The 19,233-nt window shown below is 39.6% G+C and overlaps 1 protein-coding gene across 10 annotated transcripts in view; it reads left to right on the top strand.

Annotated features, from left to right (window-relative positions):
* dennd2b (DENN domain containing 2B) overlaps positions 1-19,233 on the top strand; it is a 354,119-nt gene that overhangs the window by 151,345 nt on the left and 183,541 nt on the right. For all 10 annotated transcript variants that reach the window (XR_011345486.1, XR_011345509.1, XM_069900472.1 and 7 more), the window contains exon 2: positions 6,648-6,752. Coding sequence is in view for 8 of the 10 variants with exons in the window: in XM_069900472.1 (XP_069756573.1) it covers positions 6,679-6,752 (74 nt within the window). In the remaining 2 variants the exon portion in view is untranslated. The remainder of the gene's footprint in view (positions 1-6,647; positions 6,753-19,233) is intronic.

Consider the following 19,233-nt stretch of genomic DNA (forward strand, 5'->3'; position numbering starts at 1 on the left):
TGGGAGTGTGGCCAGTTTAGTGATTGTATCACCACATAAATATTTACTGTTGAATGCATTATCTTAGCTAATTCTAATCATTAATCCTGTTATCCTGATTTCTGCTGAGTTCCTACACCTACAGATTGTACAAATTAAGAAAACTCTCTGATGCATTACTTGGATGGGCAGCTATCAACTAATTTGCATTTTTAATATTATGTGGTACAGCAAGATTTGTGCAACATTTCTTTTGCATAATGTTCCATTGCAGATCTTACTCTCATAACATTGAATAACAGGATATCTTACAATAATATTTGGGACCTTGATGAGACCAATATTCTGTCTGGTTGTGTGGCAAAGGATGTCTTCCCAGCTAGAGGTGTAGAGCCATGCTTCATAGAATCAGACAATGGGGCAAGACATTTAGAACTTAGAAAAGAAACCCCTTCATTGCCAACGATGCCAAAGGAGAAGCCATCCCCTGTGTGAGACCAAAGCCTATAGCTCAGCCTGGAATAAATGCTACAGTTTATACCAGCCTTGGGCATGCTGACATAGTACAATAGACTGTGGAACAGTAACCTTGGACTTTCCATCTAAAAAAAATTACAATAGACAACAAATTTTTTCAAAAAGTTTGCTTCCTGGAAAGAAATTGGGGATTATGATAGACAACTTCAAGATGAACATAAAAGATAATTTCAGATTTGCTGTATCATGTAGGAAGTTGTAAAAACATTAAGTGAACTTTTATTGAATTTAGCATTTTGTGTTTTCTTTGGCTTGGCTTCGCGGACGAAGATTTATGGAGGGGGTAAAAAGTCCACGTCAGCTGCAGGCTCGTTTGTGGCTGACAAGTCCGATGCGGGACAGGCAGACACGGTTGCAGCGGTTGCAGGGGAAAATTGGTTGGTTGGGGTTGGGTGTTGGGTTTTTCCTCCTTTGCCTTTTGTCAGTGAGGTGGGCTCTGCGGTCTTCTTCAAAGGAGGTTGCTGCCCGCCAAACTGTGAGACTCTGCCATCTCGAGTACTTCGACGTTAGGGATGAAAGCGCTCCAATGGATGTTGAGGATGGAGCGGAGACAACGCTGGTGGAAGCGTTCTAGGAGCCGTAGGTGGTGCCGGTAGAGGACCCATGATTCGGAGCCGAACAGGAGTGTGGGTATGACAACGGCTCTGTATACGCTTATCTTTGTGAGGTTTTTCAGTTGGTTGTTTTTCCAGACTCTATTGTGTAGTCTTCCAAAGGCGCTATTTGCCTTGGCGAGTCTGTTGTCTATCTCATTGTCGATGTATACTTGCCACAAATATAGCAGAATGTATCACAGTTGTTGTGACATTGATGAGATATTTCTTCTGTACTGATATTTCCTGAATGCAATAAATGCTATTGTTAAGTACACTCACTGTTATTTCCTGAAGAACATGTGCACCAACATGTATTCAGTCTACATCAATCTAATGCACAGCATCTGTACATGTGAGCTGCTTATATCACCAGTCTTCATCTGTCCTGACTAAGCATGCCTAGGCCTAAGACAACATTTGCATAGCATCTGCACTGAATGAATGCCCAGAGCATATTTGGACTGACCTAAACTGTTTGCTTTGTGGGAAACATACTAGCAGATTTTAAAATGACAGGAAATCACAAAAATCTATAAAATGCATCCAAAAGTGTTCAGGAAGGAAAATCTCCATTGTCCAGTGTACTTTAATGGTTCTCCTAAAAACTGAATCTACTTGGCACTCTCTCCAAGGAAGTCGTATGCTTCAGTTGAAGCCTAATCAATGTTTCATAATCTTAACCTACCTGCTCTTGCGTTCTATATCATGGCTAATGAAGTCAGGTTCAGAGGTTCTCTGGGTTACAGATGACCTAATATCGAAATCTGACTATATGCAAATGATCCCATTCATTCTTTCAGCACTTTTTGAGATAATAGATGTAAAGCAATATATTTTGTGGTGTTCTATTAATGACCAAATTCTCCTTATATTTCCAATTAAAAACACAATGCTGGAGAAACTCAGCAGGTCAAACAGTGTCCTTTATATAACAAAGGTAAAATACATAATTGACGTTTTGGGCTTGAGCCTTTCATCAAGTATGGAAAAATGTTGGTAGGTGTCCAAACAAAAGAGTGGGGGGGGGGGAGGTGTGGTCGAAAAATGCAGGAGGTAACAGGTGGAGCAGGGAGGATGGGCACAACAGGGAGAGGAGGGATGGCTAGGTGAATAGAGAGGAATCGGGGAGGAAAGCTGTAAGGGGGAGAGGAGAGAAGGTGTTCGGACATCCGTCGACTTTTTTTCCATGCCTTTATGAAAGGCTCATGCTTGAAATGCCAGTTATGTATTTTTACCTTTGCTGAATAAACGCCACTGGTTGACTTTCTGAGCTTCTCCAGCATTGTATTTTTACTTCTGCCATGGTATCTACAGATTTTGGTGTTTTACTTCTGTTTTACATATATTTCCAATTGTTTAATTATGGGTAATGTTGACGTTAATATTTGATGAAGTGAGGGAATTGCAGCAATTGCACATACATAATTATGGGTAGCTACAGAAAATGGAAACTTCTGACTTGGAAAAAGATTGACTTCCAAACAGTTCTCAGAAATGGAGCCTTTATGTAACCCAGGGACTGCCTGTATACAATTTGGCTCCTTCAGTACCTCATCTATTTGTGGTGCCAGGTTCAGGGACCCTTGGGCTTGTAACCAACTTCTCAGTTCCTTAGTTGAGCATTTGAGAGAAGATATATGACAAGGGCATTGTAAATGGAATTGATGAGATTGTTCTGAGATATGGCGTGAACTCAGTGGCTCATTGTGTTTCTTCAGTTTTGTGAAGCAATCTATTAAGAAGTGCTATGTGAGGACACTGAAGCTTGAGCATTAATGTTCATTACTAGGTGAAGGTGTTCCATTTTATTCTTGCTTTCAAACTTCTGCAGAAATTCTATTAAAACTGTAACTGTAAGAGCTGAAGTTCACTGAATTTCATGACTTGTTCATGTCAATAAATTTTGATTCATAAAAATGTCTTAATTTCAGCACTGGTAATTTTCAGGGTAATAGCGTGCAATGTTCTTTGTGACCTAAGCTCTAATAATTTTCTGTGTTGATAGGCAATGGAAAGTATTTATTTACTGGAATAACATTATGAAAAGATATGTGGCACAAATCAAGGCAATATTGAACCCACACATGTTGGGATATCAAAGATTCCAGAAATTCCACATTGGCCTTTCGTTATGTATCAACTATAAAGAATTATGGAAAATGCACTGTTCAATGACCACGGCCTTAGATTGTGGTGGTTGTAGGTTGAAGAAAACTAGAATTTGAAATATATAAACAATCCTGCAGAAGCCACAGTTCCCACCAACTTGATTTAAGGGGAAGTTGAGGGATACACCACAGTGCATGCTGTTACACAAGAAGCCAAGGCATTTTTTATCAAAATGCTTCCAAATGACATGATCTTATGTTATCCAATATGCCCCACTCAGTGTGATGTTTCTAAATCTCAATGCCTAAGAGGTTCAAGAGGCTGCATTGGGGGCCAATTCAGCTACTGCGTGATTTATTTATTTTATGACATGGTAGAAGTCAATTCTGGCCATTGAAGCTTGTGCCGCCAAATTACACCCAATTAACCTACCAACCCCGCACGTTTTGGAGTATGATAAGAAATTAGAGCACCTGGGGAAAACCCACATTGGTCACAGGGATAACATCGAAACTCCTTGCAGACAGCGCCAGATTAGAACCCAGATTATGAGCGCTGTTATGGCATTGTGTTTATCACTCTGCCAACTGTGCTGTCGAATAATGGCTGTTTTTGAGTTAAAATGTGCAACCCGGTGTCTCCTTTATGACCTTCTGCTCCAAAGGATGAGGACAGTGTCAGGTGGGATTGGGTGTGGTGTTCTGGCAACAACAGGTTTATTTGCTTGAATGGAGGTGGGAAATTGGACAAATGACAGGAGTTCAAAGATGATTACATTTTTTGTAAAGCTCAGTGCTATAATAGGTTTGCCTAGAGATTTAGATTGTAGAGTTTCTGGCTCAAATTAATAGCATTGACTTCTTTGGGCTTTTACATAAGGATGTAAGAAATAGGAGCAGGAGTAGGCCATCCAACCCGTCGAGCCTGCTCCACCATTCAATGTGATCATGTCTGTTCTAATGATAGGCTTATCTCCACCTACCTGCCTTTTCCCCATATCCCTTAATTCCCTTACTTTGTAGAACTCTATGTAACCTTGCCTGAAATATATTTATTTATTAGTGGTCGCCTCCACTGCTTCAATGAGCAGCAAATTCCACATTCACCCTCTTGGAAAAGCAGTTCCTTTTCATCTTTGTTCTAAATTTACTACCCTGAATCTTGAGGTTATGCCCTCTAGTTCTGGTCTCCCCTACCAATGGAAATAATTTTCCTACCTCAATCTTATCTCTTGTTACGAGCCCAGAGGACTCTAAAGAAAACAAGCAGCAACAGAAATTCACCAAGTCAATGGTTACTTAAACAAAAATGCTTTTAGATTTCTTCATATATAATAATATCAATATTTAACTTGTTACTATTAACGGAACCCCATTCTAATTCTAAGCACACGTGTATGTAATGAGTTCAGGGAAGTTCTTTGTTTCACTGTCCAATCATTCACTTTTCGCTTCTCCAAGTTCACTGGTATCAGGCAATTTTCATACTGTGCACAGAATTTAACATTTATGATCTTCACTGCGCTCTGGTGCTTTAACTTAAATTGTTACCGCAAAGGAAGATCTTTGTTGGTTTCAGAGAGAGAGAGAGAGAGAGAGAGAGAGAGAGAGAGAGATTCGTTGTTTGTTGGACACTCGCCCAAACTGATCTTCAATCAACCACTTTAGTGTCTTGCTGAAGAAACTTTCCCCTCATGGGTTTTTGAAAAGGTAACCTCTTCTTCCAGGTTACCACAAAGAGTTCTTTTTCCCCTATTTCAGGAGAAACACATTAACCAGCCACATCCTCTTGTAATTGACAACAAGGTTTAGAATAGGCTGAACTCAGAACTCAAACCCATCTTCAAATGGGGACTTGCAACAGGTCTGCAAAACTTGGAGTTTCCAGCACCAACTCCTGCTGTAAACTCTCTCTCTCTCTCTCTCTCTCTCTCTCTCTCTCTCTCTCTTTCAGCAAAACCATATGACCCCTCTTAGAACAGCAGACTTCAAGCTGGTACCAGTTTTAATAGCAAAAGATTTATCAGTTTCTGAGCCCAGACATCTATTCCTTTAGAGATAATAGTCCATTTAAATTCTACAACATCAGTCCCATTAACACCTTCTTGTGAAGTCTTCATAGGCACACTTCATGAGTTCTGTAAAGACACTGGCAGACATGAAGTCTATGCTTTGGCATAGCGCTTGCATTTCAAATGAGATGTCTTTTGTGAAATGTTCCTGAGATGTCTGTTTGTGAAGTGTACCTAAACTAATATCTAAACCCCCACAATCTAACCTTACCCCTTAAGGTATATGATATTCTATAATTGTATTAACTCATTCTGTAACACAATGCCTTTCATCAATTTATATGTTTCCATAAGATCCCCTCTCGCTCTTCTAAATTCCAGTGAGTACAGTACCAGACAACTCTCCTCATAGGCCAACCCCTTCATCCCTGACATCAGCCTGGTGACCCTCCTTTGCACCGCCGCTAAAGCCAGTGCATCCGTTCTCAAGTAAGGAGACCAGAGCTGCATGCAGTACTCCAGATGCAGACTTGCCAGTACCTTGTTCAGTTTCAATGCAAGTTCCCTGTTCTTAAATTCCATTCCTCTAGCAAGACAACATTCCATTTGCTATCTTGCTAGCCTGCTGCAACTGCAAACCATCCTTTTGCAATTCATGCACAAGTACTCCCAAGTCCTTCTGCATGGCAGCAGGCTGCAATTGCTTGCCATTTAAATAATATTCTGATCTTCCAAAGTGGATAGCCTCTCATTTGTCAACATTGTACTCCCTCTGCCAGACCCTTGCTCTCTTAACCTATCCATATCTCTCTGCAGTCTCTCCATACACTTTTAAGATGCTTTCTCACATTTCTGCTTGGGAGTAAGTACAGGGGTGGATATAAGAGGTCACTTTTTCTCAGAGGGCACATAGAAAGCTGCTAGCAACGGTGGTGGAAGTAGGTACAGTGGGATCTTTTGAGACAATTAGATGGGTACATGGAACTGAGAAAACTGAAGAGATACGCAGTAGAGAAATTCTAGGCCAACACTGTGGACCAAAGGGCCTGAACTATGTTTTTATCAATTGATTAGATGTGAAACCTTTCTGCCTCAATGAATTACTTCCTGGATGACCTCAATTACACTGCTGTGGAGCATCATGGAATTTTTCACCATGCTAAAGGCATTAGATAAATGAAGGCTATTTTGTTTCCTGTTTGTATGGAACTCTAACTGCAATTTGTGTGTGCTAGCTGCCAGCCAATACATTTGTGTCCATATTCATGGTTTCCATGTGATTCATCAAAAAGCAGAATTTTCTTTCCATTATAATGGCAGGCGTCATCTCTGAAATGTTGTGATGTCACATTATTATCCTCTGGATTATGTCAAAATGCAGATCCAAGGAATTAATAAGTCACTGTCTTCTGCAGGTGACCAGGGACTCTGAGGAGATCGGGAAGGATGACTGCCAACAAAAATGCCAGCACCAATCACACAGCTGGAGCATCTAAAGCCGTTCAGGAAACGAGTATCAGGTGAGTGATAAGTTACCACACTATTGCCTCAGATATTTACCTTTTTTTAATCTAAGGAAGATATCCAAGTAAGTAAGCTTTGTCATTGCATGTGTATATTAAACTTGTGTATATGACAATAAATGCCTTTCAAAATTTGTGCAATATTTTTTATGGGCTTGTCAAGGTAATTCAGTGAAATTGTGAAGTATTAACCAGAACTTGGAGCTGATAATATTTGTCCTTGACTTGCCACTTTCCAGCATTTGAACTGGAGCTTTCTCTGCCAAATTTTAATTTAATATTCCCCAATAAAAGCCAACTGATATATATGCTTTCTGAAAAGAGTTGCAGGACAGAAATGACTGTTATCAACAAAATGATGATCCAGGCAGCCAAGGCCCAACTGTAAAAGAGCCATCTGTACTGTGAACAAAACAATTTCTAGAGCTGACATAACAAACTAAAGTAAGAGAAAGATTTAATCTGGAGAAGAAATACCAGTTTTCTCAAAATTCAGTAACAAGAAATCTGGAAAACATCAGTCTTTATAGAGCTCATATAAAACAAACACTGGCACAAATCTTTATTCATCAAGAGTTGTCTTTGATCCAAATGGGAAAGATAAATAACTGGAAAGATGAAATAGGGTTCATCCCACAGAGCTGAATTTTACATGGCTGTTACAAAAAATTGCAATTCATACACTGAAAGGTAATTTTTTTTAAAGCAGTATCTGTTTTTAACAGTTCCTTTTCTCTTTTAGATTCTAAAGGAATTGCTTCAATAGTAAACTGAACATTAGGTCAAAAACCATGATTGTGTCACATGCACAGGCTGTGCATATTTTTACACATCACATTTAACCCCTTGGAACATGACATACCAATAATTCCCTGAAGATAAGAAAATAAAGGCGACCAGCTGGCCATTCAGAGGGAATTACAAACAACTGAGAAAGTAAACCAATAATTAAAGGTTGTAAGTTGTGAGAAGCCCGAATATAAAATTATTCGGGTACGCTTACATCCTTTATCAAGGGAAGTACCAGAACACTGTAGAACATTATAAAGTGTAAACAGACTGGCTGCAAAGGTAAAGAATCAGGGATATTGATCAATTGAATACTCGACATAAACAACAATGGACAAAATCCAATTCATAGTGCATTCAGAACAAACCAAGAAAGCGTTAACATGGAGACTAGAGGATTATTGCGGCAATTGTACCTAATATAATGACAAAACTCAAATAATTATTAATTGTACCTAATATAATGGCAAAACTCAGTCAATTATTAATTGTTAGATGAATTTCAAGTCTATCACATCATAGGATATGAACGAGGTTCATAGGACCATTCATTACATTACTTGCAATGGTTTTCCTTCCCATCTGCGGTAATGGTGTGGATCTTAATACCAATGCTGATTGTAGACTTGTCCTGTGATGGTTGGAGTAGTAAGATATTTGCATCAAATAATTTGTTAATGTTCAGTAGCTCAAAGGTTGGCGCGTTCACTATCTTTGCAACATCTGTGATTTTGGCATTCAAGCACAAGACTGTGTTATAGGCAGCTAGCTGTAGATTTTTGGAAGTTTAGTTCTGCTGTACCAAATTACTCCACTCACCCAGCAACATTTTCTACTTCGATCAGCCACATTAGCACAGTTGCTGCAGGTTTACATGGTAAGCAGATGGTTACCAGAAAAAAAAAGCAGGACAATAACAGACTGATTATCATGGTACAGGTGGGAATGAGGTATAACAACTGGCACATTATTTTTAAAGAATAATAAAAGGTAGATGTGTGCAAATTCTGAAACATATTACAGAAAACTTCATAAAATGCCACCAAACTGTAATGTTTGAATTTTGCCAAGAAATTGCTCATAAAATACTGTGCTCTGCAGAAAATATCTGCTTTTAATTATTGATAAGAAAAAAAATATAGGTTATGAAGGTCTTTGCATTGTCAAAATCTATCAGAGTATTTCAGAGGTGATTCATTCCACTGGCAGTATAGTGATTTCTGTTTGTAAACAATTACACAGGCAAGATGCCACAAACAGAAAACACGGTAGATAACTGACACAGAATCATAGAATATATATTCAGGAGTCAGTCATTCAGCCCTTTGGACCTGTATCATATGATTATGGCTGATCATACAAACTCAGTGTCGTGCTCTTGCATTCCCATTGATCCCTTTAGTCAGAAAGGTCAGATCCAACTCCCTTTTGAATATATCTAGCAAATTAGCCTCAATAGCTTTCTGTGGTAGGGAATTCTACAAGTTCATAACTCTTTGAGTGAAGAAGTTTCTCCTCATCTAGGTTTTAAATAGCTTATCCCTTATCCTAAGACTGTGACCCCTTTTTCTGTACTTCCCCAAAATTGGAAACATTCCTCCTGCATCTGACCTGTCTAGTCCTGTCAGAATAGGGGAGGAACAATGAGAGGAGAGAACCCTTCTCATTCTTTTAAATTCCACTGACTATAATCCGAGTCTCTCCAATCTGTCTTCATACATTAGTCCTACCATCTCAGGAATCAGTGTGGTGAACCTTTGCTGCACTCCCTCAGTAGTAAGAATGTCCTTCCTCAAATTTGGAGACCAAATCTGTACACAGGGTGTAGCCTCACCAAAGCCCTATACAACTGACGTAAGACCTCCCTGCTTCTATATTTTAAAGCCTCTCATGATAAAGGCCTAAATGCTGTTTGCTTTCTTCACCACCTGCTCTACCTGCATTCCAGCCCTCAATGACTAGTGTACCAGATCTTGTTGCACCTCCCCTTTTCCTAATTTGTCACCACTCAGATAAACTAGCTGCCTGTTGTTACCATCAAAGTGGATAACCTTGCATTTGTCTCCATTGCTGAGACTCTAATAATTACTAAACAATATATATTTTTATTTTTTTTTACATGTATATTTTTCTGTATGTGTATTGCGTTTGGTTGTATGCTTGCGTGTTTTGTACCGAGGACTGGAGAGCGCTATTTCGTTGGGTTGCAGTTATGCAATCAGACGACAGTAAACTTGAACATTGTACTATATTTGCCATGCTGCTTCTAATTTGTCCATGTCATCGCAGCCTCTTGGAATCTTCCTTACATCTTACACTGCCTCCCAGCTTAGCGTCATCTGCCAACTTGGAGAAAGTATATTCAATCCAAATATCTGGATCATGATACTGTAAATTGCTGGGGTCCCAGCACTGAACCTCGCACTACCCCACTCATAATTGACTGCTGCTCTTTGCTTCCTGCCTGCCAGCCAGTTCTCTACCTATGACGTTTTCCAGTTTTGCACGCCATTCTCTTGTGCGGGACCTCGTCAATGTCCTAAAATACCACGTTCACCATTATCCACACCACTGGTTATGTCATTTACCAAGCATGATTTCTCTTCTGGAAATCCATGCCAACTTGATCTGATTCTATCACTCCTCTCCAAATGATACCTTTAATAATTAGCATTGACATTTTCCCCACCGCTGAAGTCAGTCGACCTGGTCTGTAATTCCATGTTCGCTCTTTTCCTGAAAAGTGATGTCGCATTAGCTACCCTCCAATCCAAAGTGAATTTAATGTTTCTCCAACTGATAATCTGAAATTATCTTTGCGTTCAGTTTGAAGTTGGCTCTGTTAACTCTGAGTTCTGACTTTGTTTCCAGTAAGTAATGTTGGAGTAGTGATACAGCTTTTTGTAATAAAATTCAGAAGTGAATTCTGTCTAAAAGTGAGACCCATTTAATCAAGGCAAGTCTTAAATAACTGATCAACTGCACTTTAACTAACTGGTATGAAACAAGCTTTAACATGTTCATAATAATTAGCTTGACGCTGCCCTAGAGGTTTTTGAACATCGTTTTAAACAATTTCCAGTTAGTGGAAATGCAGAAGCAAGAATAAATAATTCAAGCTTATAATGTGCTTTTAAATTTGCTCCTCAACGCTATGTAGCTCCCTGACCTCCATGAGACGTACCCATTTAAGCTCAGTCAGGCCAGTTTAAATTGATATAATATTCCTGACCTTTCAGACAAGAGGTCTTGATTTTCAGTACTCTTTGTATTTTAAAAATAATTGGTATCTGATTAAACTCCTGAATGACCCAGCTAAAATTTAAATTTTATACTTTCTTGCTCCAGATTTTCTCCTCCAGTGAATCCAAGGAAAACTTATGGAACCAGTACTTGCAATGGAATGTTTTTAGGTCTTCACACAGGTGCCTTTGGATGCTGTGTCCACCAACACCAATATATCCAAGTAGATGAACGGAACGCAATATTTCTCATCCAAACAATTTTGCATTCAAATTCCATGAGCCCAGGATAACAGAACACTGGCACCTCACTTTAGTACTTCCACACAGAGGGTTACTTTGTTATCATGCTCTTGTTCCTGGGGTCAAATGTCCACAAGGATGTTCTTGGCTATATTTTAATAAAGACACCTGCTCAAGGGTTATTTTACAGTTTATAAATTATAAATGGCAGGGTGTCTGGAATGAAAGGGCATGTTTAAGATGACGGGAGAAATTGAAAAGATCTGAGGGGTATGTTTTTCACACAGCAAGTGGTGGTTTATCAGGAATGAAATGCAAGAGGAGGTGGGAGAGAGGGGGATATAATGACAATGTTTGAGGCATTTAGACAAGCACTTGGATTGGAAAAACTCAGATGGATGCATACTTAATTTGGACAAATTGAATTTGAGTAGGTGACCATCACAATTGACAAGTATGATGTGGGTCAAAGGGTTTATTCTATTCTATATGATTCTATGATTCTAGACATTGATGCTTTCAGACCTTGGGTAAAAAATTTAGAAGTTCCACTTATGTTTTGAATTGCATGGATGCTCAATTCCATTTGCAATTCCTCAGTGAATGAAACAGTTCATGCCATCATACATCATGACAGAAACAACATTCAGGCATGAACTGATAGGTGGCAAGAAATATTTATGTGTCAAAGGTGCCAGGTAATCATTTGCTCCAACAGGAGAGAATCTTCCAGCTACCCGAATGAATAGGGTTAAAATAAAAACACAATGCTGGAGAAACTCAGCTGGTCAAGCAGTGTACTTTATATAGCAAAGATAAAGATGCATAACCAACATTTCAGGCTTGAAACATTTCACATCAAAGGTGTGACAAAAGATGGGCAGGCGCCAGAACAAAATAAATAAGAATAGTGCACGGAGAGTCAAAGTAAGGCAGTGTCTTTGGTTCATTGATCATTAAGGAATCCGATGGCAGCGGAGAAGAAGCTGTCCTTGTGCCACTGAGTGCTTGTCTTCAGGCTCCTGTACCTTTTTCCTGATGAGTGAAGAGGGCATGGCCTGGGTGGTGGGAGTCCTTGAGGATAAAGGCTGAGTTCTTAAGACTGCCTCTTGAGGATGTCCTCGATGGAGTGGTCTGGTGCCCATGATCATGCAGGCCGAGTTAACAACCCTCTGGAGTTTTTTCCTATCCAGAGCCTTCGCACCTCCGTACTAGGCAGTGTTGCACCGAGCCAGAGAACTCTCCACAGAACACTTGTAGAAGTTTTTGAGAGCCTTTGGTGACATACCAAATCTCCTCCAACACCTCACAAACTATAGCCGTTGGCTAGCCACCTTTGTAATTGCATCAAAATGAAGGCTCCAGGACAGGGTCGTGGAGATGTTGGCACAAAGGAATTTGGTTCTTGACCCTCTCCACTATTGAGCCCTCTATGAGGACTGTTTCGTGTTCTCCTTACTTCCTCCTGAAGTCCAGAATTATCTCCTTGGTTTTGCTAACATTGATCGCAAGGTTGTGGTGTGACATCACTCAACGAGCTGACCTAACTCCCTCCTGTACTCTTCCTCATTGCTGTTTGTGATTCTGCCGACAACTGTAGTGTCATCAGCAAATCTGTAGATTGCATTGAAGTTGTGCCTGGCCACACAGTCATAGGTGTATAGAGAGTAGAGCAGTGGGCTAAGCATGCATCCTTGAAATGCATCTGTGTTAATGGTCAGTGAGGATAAGGCAGCCTGCTTGATTGGTGCTTGGTTGGTGCTTCACCCATTATGCTACAGTGTGAGACTTCTGTAATGGCTATAATATTGTGGCAATACCATGTCTCTGTGTTTTACTGTATGCAATGATGATGGGATTTTTCATTTTTTTCTGTTTAATTGGACTTGCATGGGGGGGATGGAGGGATGGGTTTTCTTAGTGTTTAGTATTTTGTATGGTTGTTGATTCTTAAATATACTTAAAACGATAAATAAAATATTACAAAGAACACAGCACTGAGTCAGCCTGCTCCAAAAGATAAATTCAGACCCCTGGGTAAAGGAGCAGAAGTTGTTCATTTGGACTGTAGTTACATTTGGAGAGGTTGTCTATTTTGTTCATGGGTTATAATTTGTAGACATTAAATCCTAGATGAATTGTGTAAAAATGGATTCTTGCAGATCCCATGTTAAAAATACAAACTTTATTCTATTTTGACCCAGGGATAAATGGGGAAATTTTGTTCATTTTTCACACTCTTTTATGTGTACAGAAGTGGTTCTTTTCAGATCCTGGGATAAAGTGTTTTGAATTTGTTGAAGCCAAGGTTTGTACAGAACATTATAAGTCGCTCTGTTGAGACCCTGGGTGAAATGCTGTTTCATTCAGGTTAAGCACATTGGAACTAGGAACAGGAGTAGGCTAAATGTCTGCTCCATTCATTTAGAGCAGTGGTTTTCAAACTTTTTCTTTCCACTCATATACCACCTTAAGTAATCCCTATGCCATAAGGGATTGCTTAAGATGGTATGTGAGTGGGGGAAAAAAAGTTGAGAACCACTGCTCTAGACCCAATTGTTTTTTTGCTTGAGAAATATTTTGCTTGAGAAAAATTGTCATTTGTCCATTTCCTTTGGAGTTATGAAACTGTGCACATAACGAGTCAATTAGATACAATTAAGAAAAAGTTTGAAAACCACTGTTTTAATTGTACCTGATTGGTGCATTATGTGCATGGTTTATAACTCCAATGTATGACAGATTATAGATATGTTTTTGGGAGCTAAATTGTAGGTCACATGCAAACACTTCAAAACAGATCTCATTTAAAATGATGGAACTCTGCTCAAGCTAGACAGGCCAGCTCCAAGAGCCTTTGCAAAAGGTTTGGAGAGTGTCCAAGAGACTTCACTAATGGATTGTTTTATTGAAAAGCAACAGACTAAGGAACTCTGAAGAGTTGGCTTGGAGCCGCAGGCTGTCATAGAGTGCTGTTTGGTGTTAGAGGATCATGTAGTTTTTTTTGAAAGCAGAGAGGGAGTCAAACAGGTTTTTCTCTGAGAGAAAGAGGGAGAAAGATCAGTTCTGCAGTTTTACAGTCAGCAGCAACAGTTGGGACTGGAACAGGATAAGCTGGCAAGTTTGTGGAAAAAACCCATTTTGAAGATGGGTTGTGAGTGCTTAGTTCAGCTTGGTCAAAGCCCTTGTGGTTCATATAAGAGGAGAGGACAGGCTTGAAATAAGAGAAACAAAAAGGAACTCTGTTATAACCTGAAAGTAAGAGGTTATCATCTAGAAAGCCCTGATGGGACAAGTTTCTTCGGCAAGGCACTGAAGTGGCTGATTAAAAGGAATCAGTTGTGGGTGTCTAGCGAACAACAAATCTCTCTCTGAAAACTGACAAGAATCTTCTTGAGCGGTAACCATTTACCTTTCAAGCACCAAAGCCTGGTGAACTTCATATGTTAAATTTTGTGCACAGAATAAGAATTGCCTTCAACCAGTGAATTTGGAGGCATGAGAAGTGAGATTGATTGTGAATCAAAGAACTTTTCTAAACTTGCATACACATTACATACGTGTGTGCTTAGAATTAGAAGGAGGTTAAGTTAGGTTAGTTAAGTTAATGGTGATAAGTTAAAGTGTGATCCTGTTTTCATGCTTAAAGATAATTAAAAGCATCTTTTGTTTAAGTAACCATTTGTCTTGGCGAATATCTATCACTGCTTGGTTTTGGGGTCCTCTGGATTCGTAACAAAAGAAAATAGGCCAATGACAATTTTTGTCAAGCATAATATTTCAGTTACAATTGGATCTAGAGCAGTGGTTCTCAACCTTTTTCTCCACCACTTTAAGTAATCCCTTAGTAATCACATGGCTAATCTCACTCCTGAACCCTTGGGGAAATAGTTGTTCTTAATGCAGGCCTTAAGTCCATCATCCTCTTTTTCAAAGTAGACTGAATGACTGACTGGTGTATTTTGTAGTTGGTGCACACTGTAGTAACTTGAGTGGCGGAAGAAATTAGTTTTTAGCATGGTTAATGGAGTGCCAAAGAAGTAAGACATTATTTCTCTCTCTCACACTCACACACATACATTGAGGCATTATTTATGCAATTGAGTAGAAGGAAAATAGTGACATTTTTGGTGTATATTATAGGAGAATTAGTTGGAGACAAATATTACACTTAAATGTCGGAAATAATTGGAAAAAAGCCATCACGATAGATTCAATATATGAATAATGACACGGTCCGATGAAAAGCTCGGGATTATTGAAAGAATGCATTCAACAAAACAAGTTTTATTGTAACCAAAAATAGAAGAAAAGGTCATTGAGATAACTTGCAGCAAGGATGTGGACAATAAATGCCTTCCTTTGAAGTTAACTGTAGATGTGTCCAAGGATTGTTCCAGGGATAAATAGAGATATTATATCTTATTGAAGGCATGTGATTAAGTCATAGCTAAACATAATCGTGAGAAATGTAGAAATTGCTTTAGGGAAATTAAAAGAAATAGCTAAAGTTAAATTTAAAATAGAGACCATAGATAACATTGCATTATTTAATAGAAAGAATATTGAAATAGAAGAGTGGACCATTCAGCGATGAAAGAAGAATCCAGATGTTGGTGGATATGAGAGTGAATTATATAAGATTGTTCCCTTAATTTGTTGAAGGTTGATCATTTCTTTATAATAATTGTTCAGAAGAAAAGATGATGGTGGAATATATGCAAAGCCAAAGATGGGTCTTTTGTAAAAGTAAATGTTCGGTGTGTGCAGCATGGTAATGAGATTGGGTTTGGTTACTGAAAGATATGGCCATTCCACACATAATTAGAGTAATAACCACCTTCTGCACTTTTTGTGTTGATTCTGTCCATGATAAAATGAGAAGAAATTGTCTGCAAGGAAAAGATTTTGTTAACACAACTTTATCATGTGTCTCAGATTGTAGTTGGAATGAAGGAATGGTCTTGGAGTTTGAATTTTAAAGTTTTTGTGATTTTAAATTTTAATTTGGAGTTATATCTGTATTGAGAAGGGTTATGGCTGTCATGTGACAGCACTGCCCCCTACCTAGTCGGAGGACACACGAACTGCCAATCAAGGTTTGGTTCCACCCCACCCTTGCTGTTGGACCCATGTAAATTACATGGACTGCCCTCTCCAGCCTGCCTATACTTGGCCTTGGGCCATTGGATGTTGCAATTGGATTAACCCTCCTGGCACTGAGCCATTGGTCCCTGTTAACAACCTCCAGCACTACAAAAGCACCATGTGTTCTTTGTTCTCCCTCTTTGCCAGCTTGGGACCACCCTGCTTCACTCTAGGCCTATAAATGTAGAAGGGTGCTGGAGAAACTGTTAGTAAGGTATGCAGTGTTAGAAGGGTTGGAAGTATTTAATTAGTGTCCCTTGTAGCATAGAGCAGTGCCTGCACTGAGTCAAGGAGTGGTGGGGCATTATAGTGGTTTTTCCTTGATCATTGTATGTACTAGTTTATTGTATGTGTGTTTATTTTGTTCCCATGCTATTTTCCCCACGTTTGATATTAATTGTCCGCTATTTCTTTCCCATGGCTGCTGTAAACTGTATGTGTGTGTGTGTGTGTGTGTTGCATCAGTTACCATTTCCCATGCTTGCCTTCTGTAAATAAGATCCTTCTCTACCAAAACTGTGTTCAGAGTCCTTGCCTTTGAACCTACCAAACCTTTTTACTCATGGTAACAGGTCCTTACAGTCCACGAGCCTGTATCACCCAAATACCCCATTAAATTATGAACCCTGTATACTTTTGAAGGGTGGGAGAAGATTGGAACACCCAGAGGAAACCATCACTGATAAGGGGGAAATGTACAAACTGTTTACAGACAGTGGTGGTTTCAAATCCGGGTTGCTGGCACTGGGATGCTATTGCACTAACTGGTATGCTAACCATTCCATGTTTAATTTCCAACTCGAGGCCCTTAATTTAAATTATGAGCATTTAGTAATGCTAAAACTAATCTCTCTGAGGCTCTGCTAGAGGAGAGACTACATGTAGTGAAAGAAGGAAATGAAATAGAGCTTGAGGAAAAATACAAAAGATTTGCTAACTACCTGTCTCTGGGCAAGCAGAGGTAGAGAGCCCAATGTGTATCTGCAGAGGTGAGAGGAAGCGAGGATATCTCAAAGCAGAAAAACCGATGAAGTAAGAGCATGACAATTGTACTAGAAGGCATGCTCACTCGGTGTACAGGCAATGTCATTTGAGACATCCAATGCAACTGGGATGGTTTAGCCTGCCGCAATCCTTCCACCTCTTTCTACTTTCTCCTGTTTCAAGGCACTTGTTAAAACCTGCTTCTTTAACCAAGTTTTATTTAAATTACTCTTAACTATCCAGTAATGTTAACTTTATGCTGATGGAGAATGTTTTGCCTGGTGGATGAGCTCATTTGTATACAACTATTTGGTTGTAGTTGTTCCTGAAGTGGAGAGCTGGAGGTTAAAATTCAAATTTATTTAAATGCTTAAATTTTATAAATTTAAAATTTTTTAGTTTAGACATGCAGCACAGTTACAGGCCATTTCCACCTAATTTCCACCCCATTAACCTACAAACCTGGTACATTTTGAACGGTGGGAGGAAACCGGACACCCAGGGAAAAAAACCACACAGTCATGGGGAGAACATACAAACACCTTTACAGACGGCACAGGATCTGAACCCGGGTCCGGTCCCAATTCCTGGTGCTGTCAAGGCGTTGCGCTAACCACTCCGCCAACCATGCTGTGCATTTCCAAATAATTCAAGGTTTAATATTCTTTTATTGTCATGTAATAAAACAGAAAATGTAATATTGCACAAAATTTCCTTTAGTCAGTAAGGCAGACAAAGATTCACCATCAGCAAAAATTGCCCAGAACCCTTTACAGTCAGAGAAAGAGAAGCAAAAGACCATTCCCCCCTGAATCACGTGAGTATCCATGTATTCACCTCCAGTGCTTCTGTAGCCTCTGGAGTCATGCAGCCTTCAGTCCAAATCATCAGGGGTTGGGGGTGGTGTGGTCTCCCCTTTTTCTGGTGCCCCACACTTGTCTTCTAATTCCTCAGAGTCTGCAACCCTTTGAGGCTGCTGCCAAACACAAGCACCGCCATCTTGGGCCCAGATGCTGCGGTCGTAGGATTTTAAAGTAAACCACTGTTGGTTCCTTGAACAGGCCATTTAAAGCCTGGACGGAGCCGATGGTAGTTGGACTGGGCAGTTGGACCCTGGGGGGGAGCACTGTGTCTCTGCTCTTGGCTCTCTATGGGTTCACAGCAGCAGCAGGGCTGCCATTACAGCAGCTATGTTTTTTTAATAAAGACTAGTGAAAAACAAACTCAGCACTGTGGGTCTGTCCAAGACAAGAGCATATTTTTAAAAAGTGGCAAAAATGTATTCCCTGCTGCAGTTGTTGTTACTGAAAACCTCTGCCTGCTTCAAGCTCTAAATGGATGGAGAATCCCAAGAAGAGTCAAGAAGCAACTAGGCATTCAAGGTGAATGATTTCAGTGCAGAAGGTTTGTGTTGCCAATCAATTTCTATTCTATTTTGTAACTGAAGCGTAAGCAGTAACAATACTGAAATTAGCAGGGAAATCTGAGTAACTTGTTTACTGGCTTTCTGAAATGGAATCCCATTAAGATGGACAGACTTCAGTCAGTAAGAAAAAAGATTCAACTATCTTCTTTCTTCTTAAGGATAGATCAAATAATCTGAGGAACTGTTTGTACATTGAGACTGTGAAAGATCTCATTGTATTTATGTTAGGGTGATCTAAACTGAATGCAATTTCCTCAGGAGTTTGTAGCAACATTCTCTCATGTTCATTCTTGTTTGAGTAAATGGCTTGCTGATGCTTTTCAAATAATAGCTGAAATCAATGAGAGATTGTTATTGAGGAGCGTGATGTAGACGAAGTTAATACCAAGGTCAAGCAATGGGAGATTTGACACTGGCATTTGAACAAAGTAAACAACAGGCCACCACTAATCATAGCATTTCTGCTATGAGTTCACAGCAGTACAAATATAAAGTGCTGTGATGTGCAGAGAGCTTGAGTTATTGATCATTGAATCTACTTTCAGTTCAACTCTTAAATGCATCAACTTAAGAATTCTATCATGCTGTTTAATCCATAAAAAAGATTGGGCACTTGGGTGTGTGTGTGTGTGTGTGTGTGTGTGTG

This window comes from Narcine bancroftii, chromosome 1 (genome assembly GCF_036971445.1).
Source record: "Narcine bancroftii isolate sNarBan1 chromosome 1, sNarBan1.hap1, whole genome shotgun sequence".
In the NCBI taxonomy this organism is placed as follows: Eukaryota; Metazoa; Chordata; class Chondrichthyes; order Torpediniformes; family Narcinidae; genus Narcine; species Narcine bancroftii.